This window comes from Motacilla alba, chromosome 6, assembly GCF_015832195.1.
Source record: "Motacilla alba alba isolate MOTALB_02 chromosome 6, Motacilla_alba_V1.0_pri, whole genome shotgun sequence".
Taxonomy (NCBI): Eukaryota; Metazoa; Chordata; class Aves; order Passeriformes; family Motacillidae; genus Motacilla; species Motacilla alba.
The window spans coordinates 1,953,060-1,973,929 of NC_052021.1; the positions used below are offsets into that span (position 1 = coordinate 1,953,060).

The 20,870-nt window shown below is 47.0% G+C and overlaps 1 protein-coding gene across 2 annotated transcripts; it reads left to right on the top strand.

Annotated features, from left to right (window-relative positions):
* The first annotated feature begins 1,155 nt into the window (after positions 1–1,155).
* TSPAN15 (tetraspanin 15) lies at positions 1,156–19,400 on the top strand. Of its 2 annotated transcripts, XM_038141278.1 has the most exons (8): positions 1,187–2,745; positions 6,908–7,093; positions 8,936–9,010; positions 10,734–10,829; positions 12,411–12,527; positions 16,016–16,063; positions 17,445–17,561; positions 18,592–19,400. In XM_038141278.1, the coding sequence occupies exons 1-8, from the start codon at positions 2,650–2,652 to the stop codon at positions 18,733–18,735; spliced, it is 879 nt and encodes a 292-aa protein (XP_037997206.1). In that variant the 5' UTR covers positions 1,187–2,649; the 3' UTR covers positions 18,736–19,400. The 2 variants fall into 2 exon arrangements, with proteins under 2 accessions (XP_037997207.1, XP_037997206.1); XM_038141279.1 differs by lacking the exon at positions 8,936–9,010 and having other exon boundaries at positions 1,156–2,745.
* Positions 19,401–20,870: the final 1,470 nt, after the last annotated feature.

A 20,870-nucleotide genomic window follows, 5' to 3' on the forward strand; every position in this document is an offset into this window, starting at 1 on the left:
CCTTTGCTGGTTGAGCATTGACAAGGTTATCATCCTGGAGCCTGGCCAGCGATTTAGTGTGTGCTATCAGCCTTTTGACTTGAAAACTGGGGCAATTTTTGACACAGGCTGGCTTCAGATTCCTCAGGGAAGTCACATTTGCCTGACACAGTGGGTAAAACCTGCCCCACGAGTGGTTTTGGAGTTACACCAGAGAAAGGGACTTACCTGAGAGCAGGGGGTTTGGGTTTGGCTGGTTTCACTGTTGTTTTTATTATGGGCAGGATTGTCAAGGCCAAACTTTACAGTGCTGAGTCACCAATCCCAGGTCTGAGCAAAGGGTGAGAGATGCAAACAAAAGATGTGGGTCTGCAAGGTCAGGAAGGGTGGTTGAGGGGTGTTTTGTGCTTTGGAAACATAATACAAGGTAATATAGGCAGCAGAGGCTTGAATCGTGTTGCAAGTTGGACTCTGCTGTTGGAGGAAGAGCCTTTGTCCAGGGAGCAGCTCTGAGAGCAGGACATGAGGACCACGAGCATCCAGCTTGGGTGGGGCAAAGTGCAGCTGGCCTGGAGCTCCCTCAGCCAGACCTGGGCTGGAAGGAAGCAGCAAAATTGCCTCTGGTAGCACTGAAACGCTTTGGGTCTTCCTGACATGGTTTGGTGCGGGGCTAGCTGTGGTTCACTTCTTTCTGCAGAGCTCCTGAAAGCCCTGGGGCAAATGCTCTGCAGTCCACGGCTCTTGGTGTCTTTAGGAAAACCCCTGGCCACGAGTGAGGAAATGCAGAAGTTACTGATCCTCAATATGAACAAAACCCCTGCTAGTTGTGCTGTTGGATGGTCCCAGGAGCAGATGCTGTAATGAGCAATCTGCCAGGCTCTTCAGGGAAACTGCAGCCCTGTGCTGCACTGGGCTCAGGGGGAGAGAACCCAGTCACAGTGGACCCCATAACATCTCACTTTAACCACCATTTGCTGCTAAACTATAATTGTGTCCAGAAATCTTCCCATTTGTATAGACAAAGTCTGGGATTCAGGAAAAGAAAGACAAAGGATTGCCCCATTGTTGTTGTGCAGTTTCAAAACAGGAACCTGTTTTGATACATTGGCTCAGTTCTGAGGGAAAACAACAGGAAAACGGACACTCCTTTACTCAGCTTCCCCATCCAGCAGGATGTCCCCCACAATTTTATGTGCAGGAATCAGCACAAAGGACAAGGTAAGGTGTTAAAAAAGTCAAACCAGAGCAACTAGTTTAGTTAAATAGTCAAACAAGGAAGATGCCTATGTGACAAGAACACGCTCGGATGTGAATGACACCCCCGAGACACGAAGACCATGTGACAGACACTAATTCCCAGCAACTACATATGATGGGATTTCCAGCCTGCGTGCCATTGCTAAGTGTCAGGGATACTTGCAAATCTCTCTGAAAATTGAAGTTGTTGATATTTTAGAGGATGACTGCTCTAGGACATAGTATTACTGTCAGAAACATTCGAGGTGAAGAGCTGCTCTGTTGCTGGGAGTGTCCTGGGCTGGATTGTTTTCCAGAGGCAGAACGTAGTAGCACTGCAGGCGGTAGCAGTAGTACTTTTTATAACAGAATTATCCAGGGATATTTTTTAGCCTTTAGAAACGAGACTTTGGGGCATTGTAGGACCTAAAGAAATGACGTGTGACTGAATGTTTACACAGTTCTCATACGCAGCTCAGAGGCTTTCCAGTCTTTTTGCTGGGTAACTTAAGGATAAACGCTCTCCCACTTCATCTCCTCTGACACCAGACACTGATTTTCAATGCCATCTGTCTCTGCTCCCGGCCAGGATGAAACAACCGACTCTGTGACAGTTGTCTGCCGCTTTGAATGAGACTTTTTTCCCCCGGGGGAAAATAGCCCTTTGTGGGACAGGAGTGCAGCACAGCGGGCTTGAAAGGGCTTATTTCATCTCGGAGGCATGAATGGCGTTTGCAGTTCATGATCGCCGTGTCGGACCCATCACGGACCCGCTGGCACAGCGGCGGGACGGCGACGGACCTCGGAGCAGGCACAAACCGTGGCCAGCGCACTATGCCCGTAGCTGTTGACACTGGCAGGACGTGACCCTCCTCGCGTGGGCGACACGAAGGGAGGCAAATGCCCCGCTAACCCTTCCTCGAGCCGGTGAAGGGCGCAGGGATTCCGCTTTGCCACTTTTTGGGTGCTCCACCGAAAACCTGAGCGCCCACGCACAGCGGCTTCCCACGGCCGTCCTTTCGTCCCGGCTGCTTTCATGGCGATGGCGGAGCTCTGGGGCCGCGCGTAGCGCTGCCAGGTTCCCGCCGGAGCAGCCACATCCATTTCTCCTGCGGGGCTAATCCCGAGCGAGCGAGCGGCCGGGCGCCAGCTTTGCGAGGAGAAGAGGAAGAAAGACGAGAAAGACGCGGGGCGAAGGCGCAGCTCTGCAGCCGCTCCCGCTGCCGGAAGCGCTCCCGGGCCCGCCCGGCGGGGCGGCCGCTGCGGCCCGGGAGAGGCGGAGGGCCCGGGAAGGGCGGAGAGCCCGGGAGAGGCGGAGGGCCCGGGGAGAGGAGGAGAGCCCGGGAGAGGCGGAGGGCCCGGGGAGAGGAGGAGAGCCCGGGGAGAGGCGGAGGGCCCGGGAGGGGCGGAGAGCCCGGCAGGTGCCGCGGGAGGATGGCGGTGGGCGACCCGGAGCAGGCGCGCTACTGCGGGCGGCTCTCGTACCTGTGCCTGAAGCTCAGCCTCATCACCTACTCCACCACGTTCTGGGTGAGCGGAGCGGGGCGCGGGGGTGCCGCGGGAGCCGAGCAATAGATGGGTGTTTCCGCGGCTGTCGCAGCCGTGGCCGTGGGTGTCACAGCCGTGCAGCGCCCCGTCCTTGCCCGGGGAGTGACAAACTGGTTCTGGCGGATGGGGACGTGCAGGGGTCGGAAGTTCGGCAGGTGAAGGTCGTTCAGGTGCGCAGTGAAACGCAGCTCTGCCCTGCAGGGGAGCTGGGCAAATGGAGCCTCTGCCCCACGGCGTCGCTCCGCGGTGTGCGGCCGTGTCCTGTCCCCAGCCTCGGCAGGGCGAGGCTGCCGGGCTGTGGAGTTACAGGTGGGTGGCACTTGCTCTCCGCATCCAGGTAAAGCCAGAGAGTCCCAGGTGATGGATCCAGACTGTGACCACTGAGTGGAAATCCGCACCGGGCACCCCCCGGGCTGGAAGGAGCCCTCGGGGCCCTTTGCAATTTGCGCTGTGATTTTTAAAGATGGTTTTTCAGACGCTGGGACACTGGGAAGATGCTGGCTTCAGGTGGTGCCGATGTCAGAGGTGCTCAGGCAGGGTGTTTTCTATCTGGCTTTTTCACTTGAAACGCTGCTCAAGTTCTAGTTTGGCTGGTCTGCTTTTGTCTGACACGGTATTTACCGGTTGGGAGCATAAGGCTTTTTTGCTTTGCTGCGTGGGAGAAGAGGCTTAGATCCACCAGGTTTGATAGTGAGTGTCAGATTCACCCTGTGATTTAATGAACAAAGACTGAAATGCAGAGGGTTTGGGTGTAATTCAGGCTTTTTGGGATCTCAGATATCTTTTGTCTGTCTTAGCAGACAAACCAACCCTTGGGTTTAGGCTCCTGGTCCCCCCTGTGCCCCTCCACAGCTATTCTGCAGTTGTGACTTTCAGGAAAGGGAAATTCAAATTTATTTATTTAATTCTGTGTTATTTTTCAGACCCTTTTTGGCAGCATGTCCCTCGCAGAGGTCCGTGCGCGTTGCCTGCTCTGCGTTTTCTGTCGGCAGCAAGGGCCCTGGCTGGTGGGATGTAAACATTCATCTGGGGGCAGAGAAAGGGCCCTTCTGAAGCCATCCTCGGAGGACAAAGCCTCTTTCAGGCAGCCCGAGGATTTCATTTACTCTTTGTAGTCGCTCGCTCTGGATTTTCAATGCTCTGCCCTCGTTTATAAGCGAGAGCTTCCATTTGTTGGCCCGGGGGGAGATGGTTTGCTCTGGGAGGGAGGAGGATGGGGGCTGGCAGGGGGCGAGGGAGGGATGGGGAAGGGCAGGGGGTTGTTTTGGGAAGGCTGGTGCTGGGCAGCATCCTGCTGGTGCTGCGCGAGGCGCGTGGGCTTCGCCCGCGGGATTTCCTTTGTTGCGGCTTAGCGAAGCGGATCTCACCCGCTGGAAATGTCAGTTCTCTCCTCAGCACTGTTCTTCTTGCTGAGTTTGTCGGTTTGGGCTTGGGTTTTTTTTTCTTTAATCGGTGTAAATGGAAGCAAATCTCGGCTTTCTTGAACGTTGGGTGGTTTGTGGTGTTCTGCTGCTGTTTGGGGCTGTACCTGCTGGATGCTGAGTTCATTCGGTTCCCTCCCTGCTGCTGCGGTTCCTCTGGTACCTTATGAGCGATGGAGTCCCAGATGTGAGTCCCCAGGATGGATTTAAACCCCCAGGAACTAAATACCAGCCTTATCCAAAGCAGAAGGGAAATTAAAGCATTGCTGGGAGTGTCGGGGGGGGGATGCTTGCTACAGGCCTTGTGGTCTTCTCCTGTCACCCAGGGCGTTTTAAAAACTGTCACTGTAACTTCCAGACACCTCTGGAAAAGGTGAACGGGGCTGTAATGCAGTTTGGGGTGAACGGGGCTGTAATGCAGTTTGGGGTGAATGGGGCTGTAATGCAATTTGGGGTGAACGGGGCTGTAATGCAAGTTGGGGTGAATGGGGCTGTAATGCAATTTTCTTGCCCAGCTGAAACAAAATCCAGCATTTTAAACAGAAGGTGCAGTTGTTGAGCTTTGTTTCAGAGAAAGAGCTGTAAATACAGGGTTAAAGCTTCTGCTAATAAATAAATTCTTCTCCTTTCTCTTGGGAAAGCAGCTTCTGTGTGTGCAAAAGCCCCAGAGAAATCCCCTGGTATTTGCTGGGGATGCTCATTTAATGTGAGTCAGGTTTTTCCTGTGTACACAGCTGGAATTGCCAAGCTGGGAGCTGCCGTGAGGGATGCAGGATGTAAACAGCCCCTGGTTCCCGAGGCAGGGCTGTGTCCCCACCCCCAGGCACAGGAAGGGGTAGCACAGCCAGGAGAAGGGGCTGGGCTGGGCTGGCTGCTGGGTTAGCACAGCTGCCTGCCACGAGCAAAGGCTGCTGTTGGTTTGACCCTGTTAGAGGTTGAGAAGGTTTTTATTAAATGCTTAAGAAAGTAGAAGATAAGGAAAACATAAATCTTGGAGGGTGTGGGAGCACAAATGGAAGTGAGAATGGATGAGGATATGTGTACATAAAGATGCTGTATGTATTTATGTATCTTAAGTTCTTAAAGTAGGAAGTATCTTGTCTTTTACTTACAGGCACTTTTTAGTCAAAAACCCCCTGAAATGTAATGCTTTGATGAGAAAACTGTGGTTAAGAAAAAGACATTTCAGTAAAAAGTTCTAGTCTTGAAACAACACTCTTGTTGAAATTCTGATCATCCCTATGAATCTTTAATACCTGTGGTTTATGTCCAGTGTTTCTTTTTTCTTTTTCCTTTTTTTTTTTTTTTTAATTTTTAAACAAGGGATCTACCAGGCAAGAGTTATTGCTGGTAATGGCACTTCAGTGTTTGCAGGAGAATCTGGTTTTGGGGTTGCTCTCAATTTGCTCAAATTTTAAGTTGCTTTTTAAATAGCTTCAGTATATTTCCTTTTGGAGGGTGAGCCTTTCTGAGAATTTTCTCTCCTAAAATGACAAACTGGTGGCATTCCCTGCATATTGTCCTTTGGTGTCATTATTCATTTCCATGGAAAATCAAGAACTTCCAGTAAGTTTGCTTTTTATTGCTATTTATTTTAAGATATCCCATAATTAAAAAAGTATTTCAGCTGTTTGGCTCACGAACTCGTAACTGGCATCGTGAGTCCCTCCAGCCCTTTGTCTGGGGTATACGGTGTCACGTCCAAAATTAAGAAGTGAAATTAAGAATTAAGAAGTATAATTAAGAAGCACGGGTGTGCAGAGAGCAGACTCGTGTTTCCTGTGGAAATGTCGGGTCAGGAAAGGGGAGTGTTGTTTATCACATTGCCAGAATGATTGATTTGTGTCTGGTCTCGTCCCTGATGATGTTTCTGCCTGTTGGAGTCGGCAGCAAAGCTTTTCCACTGCAATTTTTGTAATTAAGTACTGTGGGCTATTTTAAATTTTAATTGATTCAGGGCAATTCAAAGTGAGTTGCAGCACACTGTAGTTTTAATACCAAATGATTTAGACTTAATGAATTATTTTGATTGAAATATCTTCACCTTGTTAAATGAAATATGTCCCTTCCTATTTCATTTGTCAGCTTCGTCTGGAAGTTGCTCAGGGAAGTGATATAATTTCAAACTTGGTTGTTTGTTTTTTCTTTTCAGTTTTTAATCTGGTGCCTTTCTCCTGCTGGCAGCAGGAGTGGAGGTGTAGGAAATACCTGACTGTATTTACTGAGCCCAAACACAGTAGGAGTTAATATGAAGGGGCAGATAGGCTGTTTGCAGACCAGCCTAGAAACTGGGTCATGTCAGAGGCACATATATATTTCTGTATATTTATACACGCAGAGAGAAGGACAGACAGACATGCAATGCCATGGCAGTTGCTCATATATGTAATATATGTCATCTCAGATGGGTAATAAATTACATTTCAGCCAGTGATGTATATTTTGATTAGTTCAACTTCCAGAATGTTAAAAAATGATGAAATACATTTTTGAAGTGAACAACTTTCATTTTTTTTCCGACTCAGCTCTTTTTCTTCTTTAGTCTTAAAGGGTTTTTAATTTTTTTTTTCAATCCAAACTTCTGCTTCGGATGTTTCATTGTTTATAATGAATCCTGAAGTGAGCAGTGACAGGTTCCTGTGTACTCACAGCCTGTCATCTCTGTGTTTACTGGCAGAAAAAATAACATGTTGTTTATGTTAAATAATCTGTTTTTCTTCCAGGTGATCGGAGCCCTCGTCCTCGCCGTTGGGATTTATGCAGAAATTGAAAGACAGAAGTACAAAACTCTAGAAAGTGCCTTTCTAGCCCCAGCAATTATTTTAATACTTTTGGGCATTGTAATGTTCCTGGTATCCTTTGTGGGTGTACTGGCTTCTCTGAGAGACAATTTATGCCTTCTGCAAGCAGTGAGTGCTGGAATTTCTATTCTTTGTTTCTAAGGCTTGTTGCTTTTGCTTTCCACCGTCCCCTGAATTCACATCCGCAACGATGTCTGCACTGAAAAACATTTGAACGAGGTTTCTTCCTTAAAAGTTTTAATTGAATCTGAATTTAGTGGCTCCCCCCCTCAGGGAGGAGCTCCACTGGGTCTTGCCAGTGACAGGACCAGCGAGGCTCTGAGCCCAGTGCTGGGAAAAGGAGCTTCCCAGCAGTTCAGGTGTTATGGGAAAGAAGCAGGAATGTGAGATATTATCAGCCAGTGTGCATCTGGTGCAAACCCAGCTGCTGACGTGCCAGTTGATGCTGGGTTTCACCCAGAGGAAGCAGCTCAAGAGAGACCTGAGTCTGTCTATCCTCCCTGGGCAGTGCAATGCAGAGGGGAGATGGAGAAATGTGTGTTCAAAGGTGGACCTGGAGCTCGGCCCTTTGAGAGAAGGGCTCAGGGTGACATGAAAGGCACGGGGTTTTTCTCCCCAGTGCCTCTGAGAAGGTGAATTTTAGGGAAATTCCTGTGGTTGCAGATGGAAGCTGCACATGTGACTAATTAAAATTAAGGTGTGCAAACTTCGTTTCCAGCTGCACAGAATCACACAGAGTTTGGGCTGGAAGGGACCTTTTAAAGGCACCTGCTCTGACCCCCTTGCAGTGAGCAGGGTCACCTTCCACTAGACCGGCTTGCTCAAAACCCAGCCTGGCCTTGCCACATCAGTGCAGTCTAACAAAATGCTGAATTCGTGGTTTGTTGTGGAGGGCAAGGCCAGAAGTAACCATGGATTTTGAAGTTATGCTGGAATTTTACCGAGAGCCCCTCCTCAGGCTTCTTCCCCACTGAGCACGGCGGTGTGTCAGATGCCAGGAGCATTTTCTGTTCCCATCCTGGCAGCAAACCCAGCTGGGCATTGAACAGAGCAGGTCCCTGATGCCAGCTTCCCAGGCTGATGGCAGATTTAGCAGGAGAAAAGATACCTGCCTGGAGAATTCCTGACCCTGAGCACACAGCAGTTAAAGCAGCTTTCAGGGGAGAGCATTAGGGATTATTTTCAGACAAGGGGTCTTGAAACTTCACTCCTGATGAAGCTCGTTGTTACACAGCAGACCTAAATTCACTCAGCACCTGTCTTCTGTGCCTGAAGGGTTGGAAAAACATTTCAAGTACTGGCATGCAGCAGCTCTCTCACAGTGCAGTGGATTTTTTTTCATGTTTTTCACATTTTGCACACGCTTTGATGGGCAGTCATGGATGCACACGTGGCAGAGTGTGAGTGCATTTGTGAGCACGTGTACATACACAGGCAAATAAATGTGGGAAGCAACACACTAAAAGCTACTAAGCCTGGAATTTTGCTTTGCTTTAGCACTGGCACTGTAGAAGAAGGTGGTTTGGATTATCTTAAGGTGTGCTGCTTTATCCACTAATTGAAAGCTAGCAGGTAAGTGCTGGTTTTGTAGGAAGCATGAAAACATGAAGCGTGGTGTGGTTTGCAGCCGTCCATCAGTTGCTTCTCTGGGAGGCTGGTGTGGAAAGCAATATCTTGGCAGGATAATTTCATCTAATGGTTTTGAGTCTGTTCAGAGCGGGGAAAATAATGTTCTTGCCAACTGGGCAAAACCCAGAATAATTTAAGTGAGGGAAAAAAGCTTTTTTGCGACGTTGACAGTTTCATAAGAACAAACCCGTAATTTTATATTTTCCTTTAAAATGCCATGCTGAAAGCCAGGTCTATTGGCAATCGAATGCTGGACTTAAAGGAACTAATTGAAGGAGTAATTGGAGTTCTGTCTGATCACTTGCACTTGTTTGCCTGCAGTTCATGTACATCCTTGGCATCTGCCTGCTGATCGAGCTGACAGGTGGAGTGGTGGCCCTGATCTTCAGGAACCAGGTGAGCTGCTTGCTGCAGCTGCTGGCATGACTGAGCTCTGCTAAGTAACAGCTGCTCAAGCTGTCCCCTCAGCACTCGCTGACAGAGCTCCGGAGACAGCTCCAGGCTTTTCAGGGCTCAGCCACGGGGTTTGCCACCATTCTGGAGAGGAATTCCAGGTTAAGGAGCCTGGAGGAAATCTGGTGGCTACAAATGTGCAATACAGGCAAGATGAGTTTCCAGCGCTTGGTGGATGACAAAACTCTTTCTTCTGTTTTGCCATCTGGGTCTGACTGCTAATTTGGGATGTTTCCAGACGGATTTGGAGGCTGTTGTATTTTAATGGCCCAAATGTTTTGCCTCAGTTAAAGGACAGCTCTTCCCTGCCCACATCCATAAGCAACATAACAAATTTTTGTAGGAGACTCCATCATTGACAGGCATGCTGTAGCTTTATTCAACCCTTAACTTTTCTGCACAGAAAGCAGCAGACTATTTTATTCAGTTAGAAATGCTTTAAAACATAAATGTATTCACTCTGGCACGTACTCGATGCCTATGCTTTGATTTATAGCAGGACAGCTACACTCAGGGACAGCTTTCTTCCCTTGTTTTTCAAGGCTAGTGGAGAAGTTTGGGTCAGTGTGGGGAGAACAAGAAAGTCTTTATGGAAGCTTAGTGTAGTAGCCTGTACGTATGTCCTGTTTGTTTTGCATGTTATTTGCATTTTCCCCATTTCTTTCTCTACTTCCTTTCAAATCAACAGAGTCTAAATGAGGTTTTTGACCAGTTAGGAGGGTCCTGTATTATTTCTCGTCACTGATGTGATAGTCCTTTTTGTTCTGGTTAGTTTGTGGGTGTTGCAGTTTGCAATGCTGAGAAGATGAGTGGGTGTATTTCAGGTTTTCTGACCTGTAAGGCTTTATCTCTGTCCATTTCAGCAGCTGGATTGGAAGGAAAGTTGTTCCATTCTGGTAGTGATTAGTCCCTGGTTTTGCTGTGCTGAGATTGTGCTGGGTCTTGAAAACTAAATACTCCATTTATTTTCCTTTTCTCTCGTCATCTGAACTTTAAAAACCCTTTGTTGATTTAATTTTAGTATGCCATGCTGAGGAGACACCATTTCATATCTGCTGTCGCCACACTGCCGTATTTCTCAAAACAAACACTGTAAAACACACAAACACACCTTTTTTTCCACTCGATGTGGAATAAAGCTCTCTATCTGGCAATTATGGACTCTTTGGAAAATCAAATTAATGGAAAATAAAATTCCTGGATGGTGGTGACACAGTCAAATCTTGTTGCTGGGGGCGTGGTGCAGACCACGGGGCCGAGATCCACCACCCACCCCCACAGCTGTGTCATCCAGAAGATGGTGAGGGTCCCCAGTGACAGGGATCCTGGGATATCCATGTCCCAGGGGTGATGGGACCATCTTGGGAGATGCTGGGAGGGTCTCAGCAGTGGGAGGTGTGACACTGCTGGAACTTGCCAGCCCAAGCCCAGCAGGGAGGCTGCTTCCCTAGAGGAGAACAGATGGTTGGTCCCTGCAGGGCTGTGCTAGAATTTGTTTGTAACGAGTGTTTTGGTTTATTCTAAAAAAAAAAAAAAAAAAGGAAAAAAAGCCCTTTCTTTTGTGCTCATCAGTTACACTTGTCACTTTAACCTGCTCTTCTAATTCTGGTCCAGCCCATGTGCCCGCTGTGCAATTCATGAATCTTATTTTCCTTTTGCTTTCTAGACAATCAAATTTTTGAATGATAACATTAGAAGAGGAATTGAGAATTACTATGATGATTTAGACTTCAAGAACATCATGGATTCTGTACAAAAGCAGGTTTGTTGGGTTTTTTTTCCCCCCTTGGACTAACTCAGCAGCAGCTTTGAGTTTTTGCAGTGGTGTGCCAATCAGGTTGTTACTGATGAGGGGGATGAGATCTCGTGTGTCCTCTCCTATGGTGTTGCTGCTGAAGTCAGGGCTCATCCAGCATTCCAGCTGGCTCTTAAAACCCTCTTACATCACTGCAGAAAGGGACTGGGCCAAAATGCAACTTTTGCCTTGGCAGGTGCAGTTCAAATGCTCAAGATCCTACAAACCTGTAGGTTTATAGTGGCCCCACAGCTGGATTGAGACAAATTCAGCCTAAATTCCAGCCATGGCCTGGCACTCAAGGCTTCTGCTGGCTGGCCCAGGAGGTTGGGAAGCATCTTGTTAACAGGAGGCATTGGATAAAGAGAAATGCCTTTGTGTGGCTGCTCGAGGGGATGCACAGAGCTCTTTAACAAGGTGGTTATTGGAGGGAAATACCACTGGAGAGTATCTACCTGTAATTAAAATTCAGAAACTGTGGTGAGCCCAGCTGGGCATTACTTAATGGCACATGGCGTTGACTCACAGCCTTTTAATTTTATTTTTTTTTTAATAAAGCTGATCTGTTGAAATGTTTATTGGGTTATTGAGGAGTCCTGCCATGCAGCTCAGAGGCTGTAGGAGAAGCAAAAAGTCTTCAGCAGTGTGATGTCAGGGCCCATGTGATGTCTGTGACCATGCCAAGTAATGCCTATTAAAAAAACTGACTTAGGAAGTGATGCTTATATTCTAAGACATCGTTATGGAGATGGCAGCCTGCTTTGAAAAACAAAGTTAGCATGGAAAGTCTGTCAGAAGCAGAGCATCCTGAGGAAATTTTGTCATTGGACTTCATAATGCTTTAAATTTTCCATGCACTGCCCAGAATTCTGGCTACGTCCAGCGAGCGTGCACGTTAGTGATTAAATGAGCTCCTCCTTCCCCCTTCCTTTAAATTATAAAGGGAATATTTATATTAAGCCTGGGTAAACTTAGAGTGTTTGTTTGTCAGCTTTCAGTTCTTCTAAATTACGCCCACAATGTTTTGGTGAGATTAATTTATGCCTTAGAGCAGTGCTTTTGTCTTTTAGATCCAGTTGGAAATGTGGTTGTAACCCTTAAAACAAAGGGGTAGAGGTGGATTTCAGGTCAAGATGGAGTCAATGCAAAAGCATCATTAAGCAGAATGATGTCCAGAGCTGGAAAGAGAATTTTTCAGCTCAGAAAAGATGGGAGGTGGAACTTGGCACTGAGTACTTTGCTCTGGCACCCTGGGTTATAGTTCAACGGGTGACAGAGGAGAATTACCTTTATCTTTAATTCTTTTTAATTGTATTTGTCATGTACATTCATACATGCCGTGCTGACAAAATGACAGAATTTTTTTGGTAGCTCAGGGCTTTAAAAATTGTTTTACTCTTTCTTTGTTTTCTACTTGTTCAAAGAGTTTAAGGTACAGAGCTTCTTTTCCTTTTCTTTTTGGAATCACAGAACCATTTGGGTTGGAGAAGACCTTCAAGATCATTGAGTTTTGTGTCTTTTTTATTTATTTATTTATTTTCTCTCCAGTTCAAGTGCTGTGGTGGGGAAGATTACAGAGACTGGTCCCAGAACGTGTACCACAACTGTGCAGCTCCAGGACCACTGGCTTGTGGGGTGCCCTACACTTGCTGCATCAGAAATAAGGTAAGTCCTGGCACCTCAGCATCACTGGTGTGCACTCAAAAAGGAGCCTGACTTTAGGAAGTCTGGGGTAAGAAGTGAAGGAAAATGGGTCCTTTCCTCCCCTAATGGATCTGTGGGTCTTGACAGGGAGGAAATGATGGATTAGATGTGTTGGCTGTGGTCCATTTTACTGACCCACTTCCCAGCCCCAGAAGGGATGCTGGGAGCTCCACTAAACTTGTGGCTCACCTGAACCAGAGCTACTTAAAAATTCAGTTTTGCTGGCATTTTCCCCTGGGTTTGCTGCTCCAGCTTTGCCAGGAAGGCTGGGACCTGGTGGCTTCCATGGGTGGGGGGTCAGAGTGATGTGCTCCAGCTGCTGTGTGAATTAAAAACCACACAGAATGACCTTGTCATCTCCAGAATAATCCAAAAATGTGACCTCGGGGTGAGGGCATGCTTGTGGGCACAGTTCTGCCCCAGCCTATCCTTGAAAACTGCCTGCCTGTAAAATCCTGGAAGGACTGGAGTCTGAGCCAGTTTCTCAGTCTGTGATGAACTGGTCCTAACTGGTGTGACAGCTCTAGGAGCAGGCATTGATTTTCATGCAAACGGGTTTTAATTAATTCTGTGATGCACTGCTCTTCATGTGAGGGATGCAAGTAATGCTGAATTTGACAAAGAACTATTCCTCAACTACTCCAGTACAGGCAGTCCCTGCCTCTCTGGGGTTTGGTCTCCAGTCTGAACACAAGATAGAGAGATTGGGTGTGTATGAGAGCAGAGCTTGTGATGGATATCCTGCTGCTGCCTGGTTTGGGCTGCCCTTTCCACATCTGCCTTGAGCACAGCTGTCCAATTAAAGAAAAAAAAAAAAAAAGGAAAAATAGATGCAATGGTTGTGTCAGTAATCCTGCTGGGTGTTGCTGAGAAATGTGTATGACAGGAAGGTGTTTATTGCGTGTGCACACACATTTTTGGTGTGTGGGAAAGGCTCTGTTTAAATCTGTGATGAGCTTTGATTTTCTCTCAGAAAGCAAAGCTGAACAGCCATGCTTTGAGTCTTAGCTGTTTGAGAGAAAGAACTGTGGGGTCTCATCCCCGGATTGGGGTGACCCCAAAATATGGAAAAGTCTCTCCTCCAACCTGTGCCTTCAAAGAAAGACTCAGCAGTCCTCTGTTGTCCGTTCTCAAGGTTGTTTATTGTTGGTTATCTAAAAGATTCTTCTCCTGAGCTGCTGTGGCCCGTTCAGCAGCTCAGACAAAGGCACACTGCCCTCCCAGGGGCTGGTGACATCTTTTAATCACACATTCTGTGTTACATGTTTATACTTTTCCCCCAATGCCCATCATCTATATTGAATGGTGACTTTCTACTCTAGACCAATCTGTGAGTGCCAACATCACCAAAGACATGGAGGTTAGGAAGGAGAAAGAAGGAGGACAGGGCACACCCAAATCCCTCCATCTTAGAACTCCTGACCCCCATGTACAAAACTTGGACCCCGGCGTACAAGGCTTAAACCCCCCTGTACAGCACTCAAAAACCCTTCCTTTCACTTTGTGATTATCTCTACTATGCTATTTAAACTTGTGTGTGTGTGGCTTGTAATTCTTCACACAGAGTTGGTAATTTGCTCCACGGGCTAAGATCAAAACCCCACGTGTGTCTTTGGCTGCTGCCAGGGTCTCAGAGCCCCCTGCCAGCGGCTCTGGCCATTCAGGACACCCGGAGGGATATCCTGGGTTCCCACAAAGAACCTGCAGCTGGATGGAGCAGAACAACTCAGGATTTTGCCTTCAGGAAAGGGGAAGCGCTGAAATAAAAACTTCTCCAGGGAAAAACAGGGAGTATATTCACTGACAGCTGGGGAGGGGAGGATGAGGCTGCTTGGATCCCATGAAGTGTTAAGCTCAGGGAAGTTGCAGAAAGGCAGGGAGAAGCCCCAGATGGGAGTGTGGTCCATGCTGGTGGCTCTGCAGCAGGAGATGCTGGTGCTGAGCCGTGTGTGGTGCAGCACAGGAACACCAGCAGCAGGGCTGTGCATGGCTGCCTCAGGAAGAAACAGCCAGAAGGTGCATCAATCTTATTGTGTTTGACAAATCCTTCCAAATACAGGCTGGTTTCTGTCCTGGAAAGCTGCAGATATGGTTTGTGATTACTCATGGGCTTTGTAGTCATGGAAAACTCCAGCTAATGTCAGTGCCTGGGTTCTGATCCTCTGTAAAAGCCTTCTGCTAACACCAGCCAGCTCATACTGGGGGGGCTCTAAAGGAACTGTGTTTATGTCAAATTATTTATTAAAGACTTACACTAGTGGAGCAGATGGAAATTAGTCCCAAATGCCTATAATCCTCTGTTTCCAATGCATTTATCTCCTCTGTGTGCATTTGCTTATGCCACGACATCCTGTTAGCAAATTTCTGTGTTTAAAGTTAAAGGATGGGGCTGCCTTCCTTGTGGTCACATATTTTGGGAGTGTCCAAGTGTCAGTCAGTCAGGCTTCAGCCATTTTGGGAACATGAAATCACTCACAGCCAACACGACACGCTGGTGCCTAGTACTGATAGTGACTTCCAAGTGGATTTGTTACCTGTGGCTGGCAGGTGGGTGCCCCACACAGTTTCCCAACAGCCCAGTGGAACAGTCTGAGCTTTTTCTTCTAGGAATGTGCTGAGCCTTGTTTGTCAGACAGTTGTGTGTTCAAGGTGAGAGCCCAGCTTCCTGGGGGGCTTAAAAACTTCTCGTTTTCCTCCGTGTCTTTGGCTTTGTTTTCTGCCTCCTTTGATGCCAGTGGTTTTTTACACTGGATGATTTTAATTTTCATGATTTTTCAGGTGGGTATTTTCAGGTTGGCTTTTCCAGGCTTTCAAGGTAGAGCCTTGGAACTCCCAGAAGGCATTACATGGCCACAGAAAATGTGTTGGTAATCTGTGGTGAATGCAAGCACTCAGTCTCTTTTGAATGTATGAGTTTTATATTCATGTATATAATATAATAATGTATATAATATATTCATGTATATAATGGTATTGCATGGGTGTTGTAGTGAATTTAGTGTTGGAAACAGCATTCATAGTATTGGAAGTCCTTTGAAACTGAAGATATTTCTGAGCTTAAATTTGTCATCATCTTGGCACGAAGGCTGCGTTAAGCCCTGGCTTTAGTAATAAGGTGTGCTAAGTTATTAAGGCTTTAAAAGGAAATCCAGCTGTTCATTCTGTGGAAGAAGCTGTGTCACACAGCTCTGTCACAGCTCACTTTGGTTGCTGGTGCCACCCTGTTTCTGTTGGACACGAATGGTTCAAATTGTCAGTGACACTTTGACAATACTCATTGCTCTGAAATCACGTGGAGCTCGAACTAAATCTGACACTGGGGCTGCTGGGATAAACTGGTGTTGGACTGGGAAATAACCCTGTCGTTGCTTTTACATGAGCAGAGTAAAAATAATATTTCAGTGATTTTGGTTTGCTGCTGCAGTTGATGTTTGTTGTTTTCTTTTCAGACAGACATTATCAACACTATGTGTGGATACAAGACCATTGACCAAGAGGTAACATAGCCAGTGCCCGCCCTGGCATGGCAGAGGCTGCTGCTTCTTTTCTTTGTCTGTTATAAAAGTGTTTTCTGTGTGCTTTAATCTGCCAGGCAGTTAAATTGGCAATTTAAACGGTTCTTTTTTTCCTGGAATAATTTCCATATATGAGAAAAAAACTCATCTTGTTTGATTTTTGTATCTTCCCTTCTCTTCATTTTCCTCGACTCCTTGTTTGTTGACAACTTCCCCAGGCTAATTGCACAATTAATGCACAAAAAGCTGCTTTCAAAATTTGAAGCAGTGGCTTGAGTTGGGGAAAGCTTTTAGTATTTAAAAGCCAGAGTTTCTCACTGAGTAAAATTGGCATTGATAAAAGCCACCTTCGCTGTTTTTAAGTATTTTATCTCCCAGGAGTGGGTGTTTTATTTTTAAGCCTGTGGTGGTACACCTGGAGGAGCAGTGGGATTTGCCTGGTTGTGTTGGCTGCCTTCTCCTCCCTCCAGGAGTGGGATGGGGCCTCTCCTTCAGCCTTCCCTTCTGGGAACAGCCCCAGTGACTCCAGAGGAGAGACTGCCAGCTCAAGGCAGTAATTGCAGAGTGATTAAGAAGGGGGATCGGTAATTGGATCTGCCCTGAGTTCTCCACTCCTGCTTTGGAGTGCTGGGAGGAGGCAGGGTGGGGGCTGGTCTGGAAATCTCCTCTCCCCAGCTCATTTGAGGCACTTGGAGCACAATGCCAGCCCGGGTTGTTGGTTTTTGGGATTACCAGTTACCTTTAAATGCAACTTGTCTTCATTCAGGTTCATTGATTTGTGGCTTAATCACCTGAACGCTGCAGCCAGGCTCTAACACGGAGCACTTCAGCTTATGCTTAACTTTACCCCATTCACTGCTTAGGACCCTCTGCAGCCTCAAGTGCTTTTATATTATGGGCTGGGGTCGGGGAGCAGCACAGCTTGCAGGACTGAATCTGAAATCCTCTTGTTCCTGTCCTTTTTAGGGTCCTTTTCCAAAGCACTTGGTCCACAATTTATGTTTTCCCACTGATGTGTTTTCAACTTGGGAGCAGAGATGGAAGCTAAAGAGAGACTTCTCTGCTTCCCAAGGGCTCTTAAATGAGGATTGGGTGCATTTCTTGTTGAAAAATAGCTGCAGCAAACAGATTTAAGACAATGAAGTTGCTTACTTGGGTGTAGAATAACTTTTAAAAAATAATTCGTTGAGGTGTGGAGCAGCTTAGCAAGAGATGGAAGAGTTACTGATGAGGTCTTTGTTAAACTCAGTCGGTTTAAAGAGATGGGAAGGCAAACCACGCCTGCCTCCCTGAGTTTTGAGTTGCCACATGTATCTCACGCCAGTGCAGCTGCCTCTTGAGCCCTTCCTCTGGTGTTTTGCAGCGCTTGAGCGTTCAGCACGTCATCTACGTCCGAGGGTGCACCAATGCTGTGCTCATCTGGTTTTTGGACAACTACAGCATCATGGCTGGTGTGCTGCTCGGCATACTGCTGCCCCAGGTAAGAGTGTTCACTGTGAGGGGGAGCATCTGCTTTGTTGGTATGTGGAATCCCATTTGACTGTAACCTTAGCCTTCTTTTTGAATTTAATGTAACTGATAAGCTGAGATGCCATTTCAGCAGCTGGATTGGAAGGAAAGTTGTTCCATTCTGGTAGTGATTAGTCCCTGGTTTTGCTGTGCTGAGATGGTGCTGGATCTTGAAAACTAAATACTCCATTTATTTTCCTTTTCTCTCGTCATCTGAACTTTAAAAACACTTTGTTGATTTAATTTTAGTATGCCATGCTGAGGAGACACCATTTCATATCTGCCGTCGCCACACTGCCGTATTTCTCAAAACAAACACTGTAAAACACACAATCAAACATTTCATTTGCCAGTAGGTGAAATCCCATTTGACCATAATCATGGTTTTCTTTTTGAATTCAATGTAACTGATGAGCTGGGGTGGCATTCTGGTCATTGAGTGGCATCACTGCTGCAGGGTTTGGTGAGACAATTCGCTTTAATGTAGCTGATGAGCTGGGGTGGGATTCTGGCATTTGAATCAAACATTTCATTGGTCAGTATGGGAAACCCCATTTGACCATAATCATGGTTTCCTTTTTGAATTCAGTGTAACTGATGAGCTGGGGTGGCATTCTGGCACTTGAATCAAATATTTCATTGGTCAGTATGGGAAACCCCATTTGACCATAATCATGGTTTCCTTTTTGAATTCAGTGTAACTGATGAGCTGGGGTGGCATTCTGGCATTTGAATCAAACATTTCATTGGTCAGTATGGGAAATCCCATTTGAGCATAATCATACTTTTCTTTCTGAATTCAGTGTAACTGATGAGCTGGGGTGGCATTCTGGTCGTTGAGTGGCATCACTGCTGCAGGGTTTGCTGAGGCAATTCGCTTTTTCTTGGGGTTATTTTTTGAGTCCTCCCCTGTCCGTGACAACTGTGACTCCCCAGAGCCCCGGAGAGGCAGCTGCCTGTGCTGCCTGCCTGGGGCTGCCCTTGCCCGCTTGCCTTGGCAGTTCCTGGGCGTGCTGCTGACGCTGCTGTACGTGACCCGGGTGGAGGACATCATCTCGGAGCACAAGCTGGGCCAGAGCCTCTTCGGGACCGCGCCTGCCCCGGACCTGGCCGCGGCCGGCTGCTGCAGGTGCTACCCGGGCTGACCGGAGCCCAGCGCTGCCGGAGCGGGCACAGCAGCTGCCTTGGGGCTGGCCAGACACCGGGGTGCTGAAGCAGCCGGAGCTGGGGGCGAGCCGGGACGCACTGAGGGGCCCCGCGGGGTCTGGGGGCATTAATTCCTTCTGAGTGATTGCTGGGAGATAACACAGCCGGGAAGCCGGAGAAGAGCTGAACCTCGATTTCCAGGGAGCGTCTTTGCATCTTGGGCTGTTGTATTTGAGTGTTTGTCCTTCTCCAGCTTTATTTTCCTACTCCTTGCAGAGAGATTTCTTCCCGATCCACACGGTGAACATTAAACCTGTGTTTAATGGTGGGGTTTTATGCTAATCATGATGAATTTACTGACAATAATGGATGTGATGCTGATCGCTTTCATTGCTCAGTCTTCTGTGCCTTTTAATAACGGGGCAAATGCCAGTGTCAAATCAGTCAGGTAATGCTTGATCTATTTTTTAATGCAGTTTATTACTGTGTGGCTTTTGTATAAACTCACAAGATGTTTGAGTCTTGGATGTACTGTATTTTTCCCCTTTAGTAAATTAACTAGGTGATTTATGACTTTATATTTTTTTGGAGTTCTGTATGTCAAGATGTTTCTAAAATTTATTGTTGAAATAAAACCAATGAGTCGGTTTTTCTTAAAAAAAAAGCACGTGGGCTTCGTTTCAAATTATTTTTAGTGTCTTATATAAGTTAAGTCTGTCCCTCAAATGCTGAATCAAAAGGTGGAAGTAGCAGGAGCTGTGATTCTGGCTTGGGTGCTGCCTGCTGGGCTTTTGGAGAGTCACTGAACATCTGTGCCTCCCTTGCTTCTCTTAGTCCACCAAGAGCTCTGGGGTTTTTGTTGGTGTTCCTTTGTCCTGAGCATTTCTGCGCAGTCTCTCCAGCCCCAGACAGGCCTGCAGGCAAAATACAAAACCTAATTGTCATTAATATTTCAATTGAACCAAAGTCAGGATGAGAATAAAGCAGGTTTATATCCTGAATGTAAATATCTTCTTTTCTGAACATCCTTGCTGCTTTTCTGATTTTTTTTTTTTCATTTTATTGTCCTGGACATTTTTTTTTTCTGCTTTCTTAAAACTCAGCGTTTGCTGCTTAGCTCTCTGCCTTCACCAAGAATTTCTGAGCAAACTTTGTGTGTTTCCAGGAGCCAAAAAAAAGGACTCATCCGGTTCTTGGGTGTTGTGGTGGTTTCTAGGGACAGAGATCCCAGTCCAGCAGGGGCAGTGCAGGGTCCACAGCACGCTCTAGCGTTGGGCCCTGCACATGGCTGCTTCCTAAATATTGCTCCTTTTCACCCAAATTCTCCTGGTCTCTGTCCTGAATGATGTGTTCTGGTAAGTTAAGAAGCCAGGTGTGTTTTAAGGGTGGGTTTGTGTACAAGGAAGGGAGGAGGAGCAGCTTGGGAAGGACGGAGCTGACTGCTGGGGGAGGATGGGAAAATTGAAGCTGGAGTTGGTTTGTAGCAGAGGCTGGGCTGGGAAGGTGGGAATGACAGAGATAGTTCTCCTTTGGTGACAAAAGTAAGGTTTTTGGGTTTTTTTAAATAAATGTAAATATGGAGGCGATGTGAAATATGAGATAGCCCAGAAGCCAGGAGGTGGCACAAGGGTGGTTAAACTTCAGGTGATTTAAATGAAATGGGCCGAGTATTTTGGGATACAAGACAACAGTTATCCCTTACAAAGAAAATTTGTGGGCTGCACTGAGTTTTCAGCCATCCCCAGTGTCATTCACAGTGTTTGGGTGGGAGTGATGTCAAGCTGACAATCACAAAGTAAACCCTGTGTGATTTTGTTTAATAAATGATTGATTCGGAAACTACTGACCCTTCCCATTCCCTAGGATCTGAGGAAATCATCTCTTGGCTTCGCAGGCCATGGTGACTGGAGGGAGGGATGATGCCTCTTGGGAGGTGGCTGGAGGAGAGAGATGCAGCAATTCTCTGCTCAGCTGCCTTCTCCAGAGAGCTGATGAGAAAATTGTCTTCAGATGAGTGAAGAATGCTGATCTAATTTAATCCCTGTCCTCCTGGCAGGAGCAGCCCAGCTGCGGCTGCTCCTCACAGAGGCATCCTTAACCTGATTTAAGAAAATGCTCCTTGGCTGCTCCTTGA

What these genes read in the sequence shown, in the direction of transcription:
- TSPAN15 (XM_038141278.1), top strand. Translation starts at nt 2,650, where the DNA reads ATGGCGGTGGGCGACCCGGAGCAGGCGCGCTACTGCGGGCGGCTCTCG. An exon ending in CTTGCTGCATCAGAAATAAG is followed by an intron (nt 12,528 to 16,015) that starts GTAAGTCCTGGC and finishes TTTTCTTTTCAG; the next exon opens with ACAGACATTATCAACACTAT. An exon ending in TCGGCATACTGCTGCCCCAG is followed by an intron (nt 17,562 to 18,591) that starts GTAAGAGTGTTC and finishes TTGCCTTGGCAG; the next exon opens with TTCCTGGGCGTGCTGCTGAC.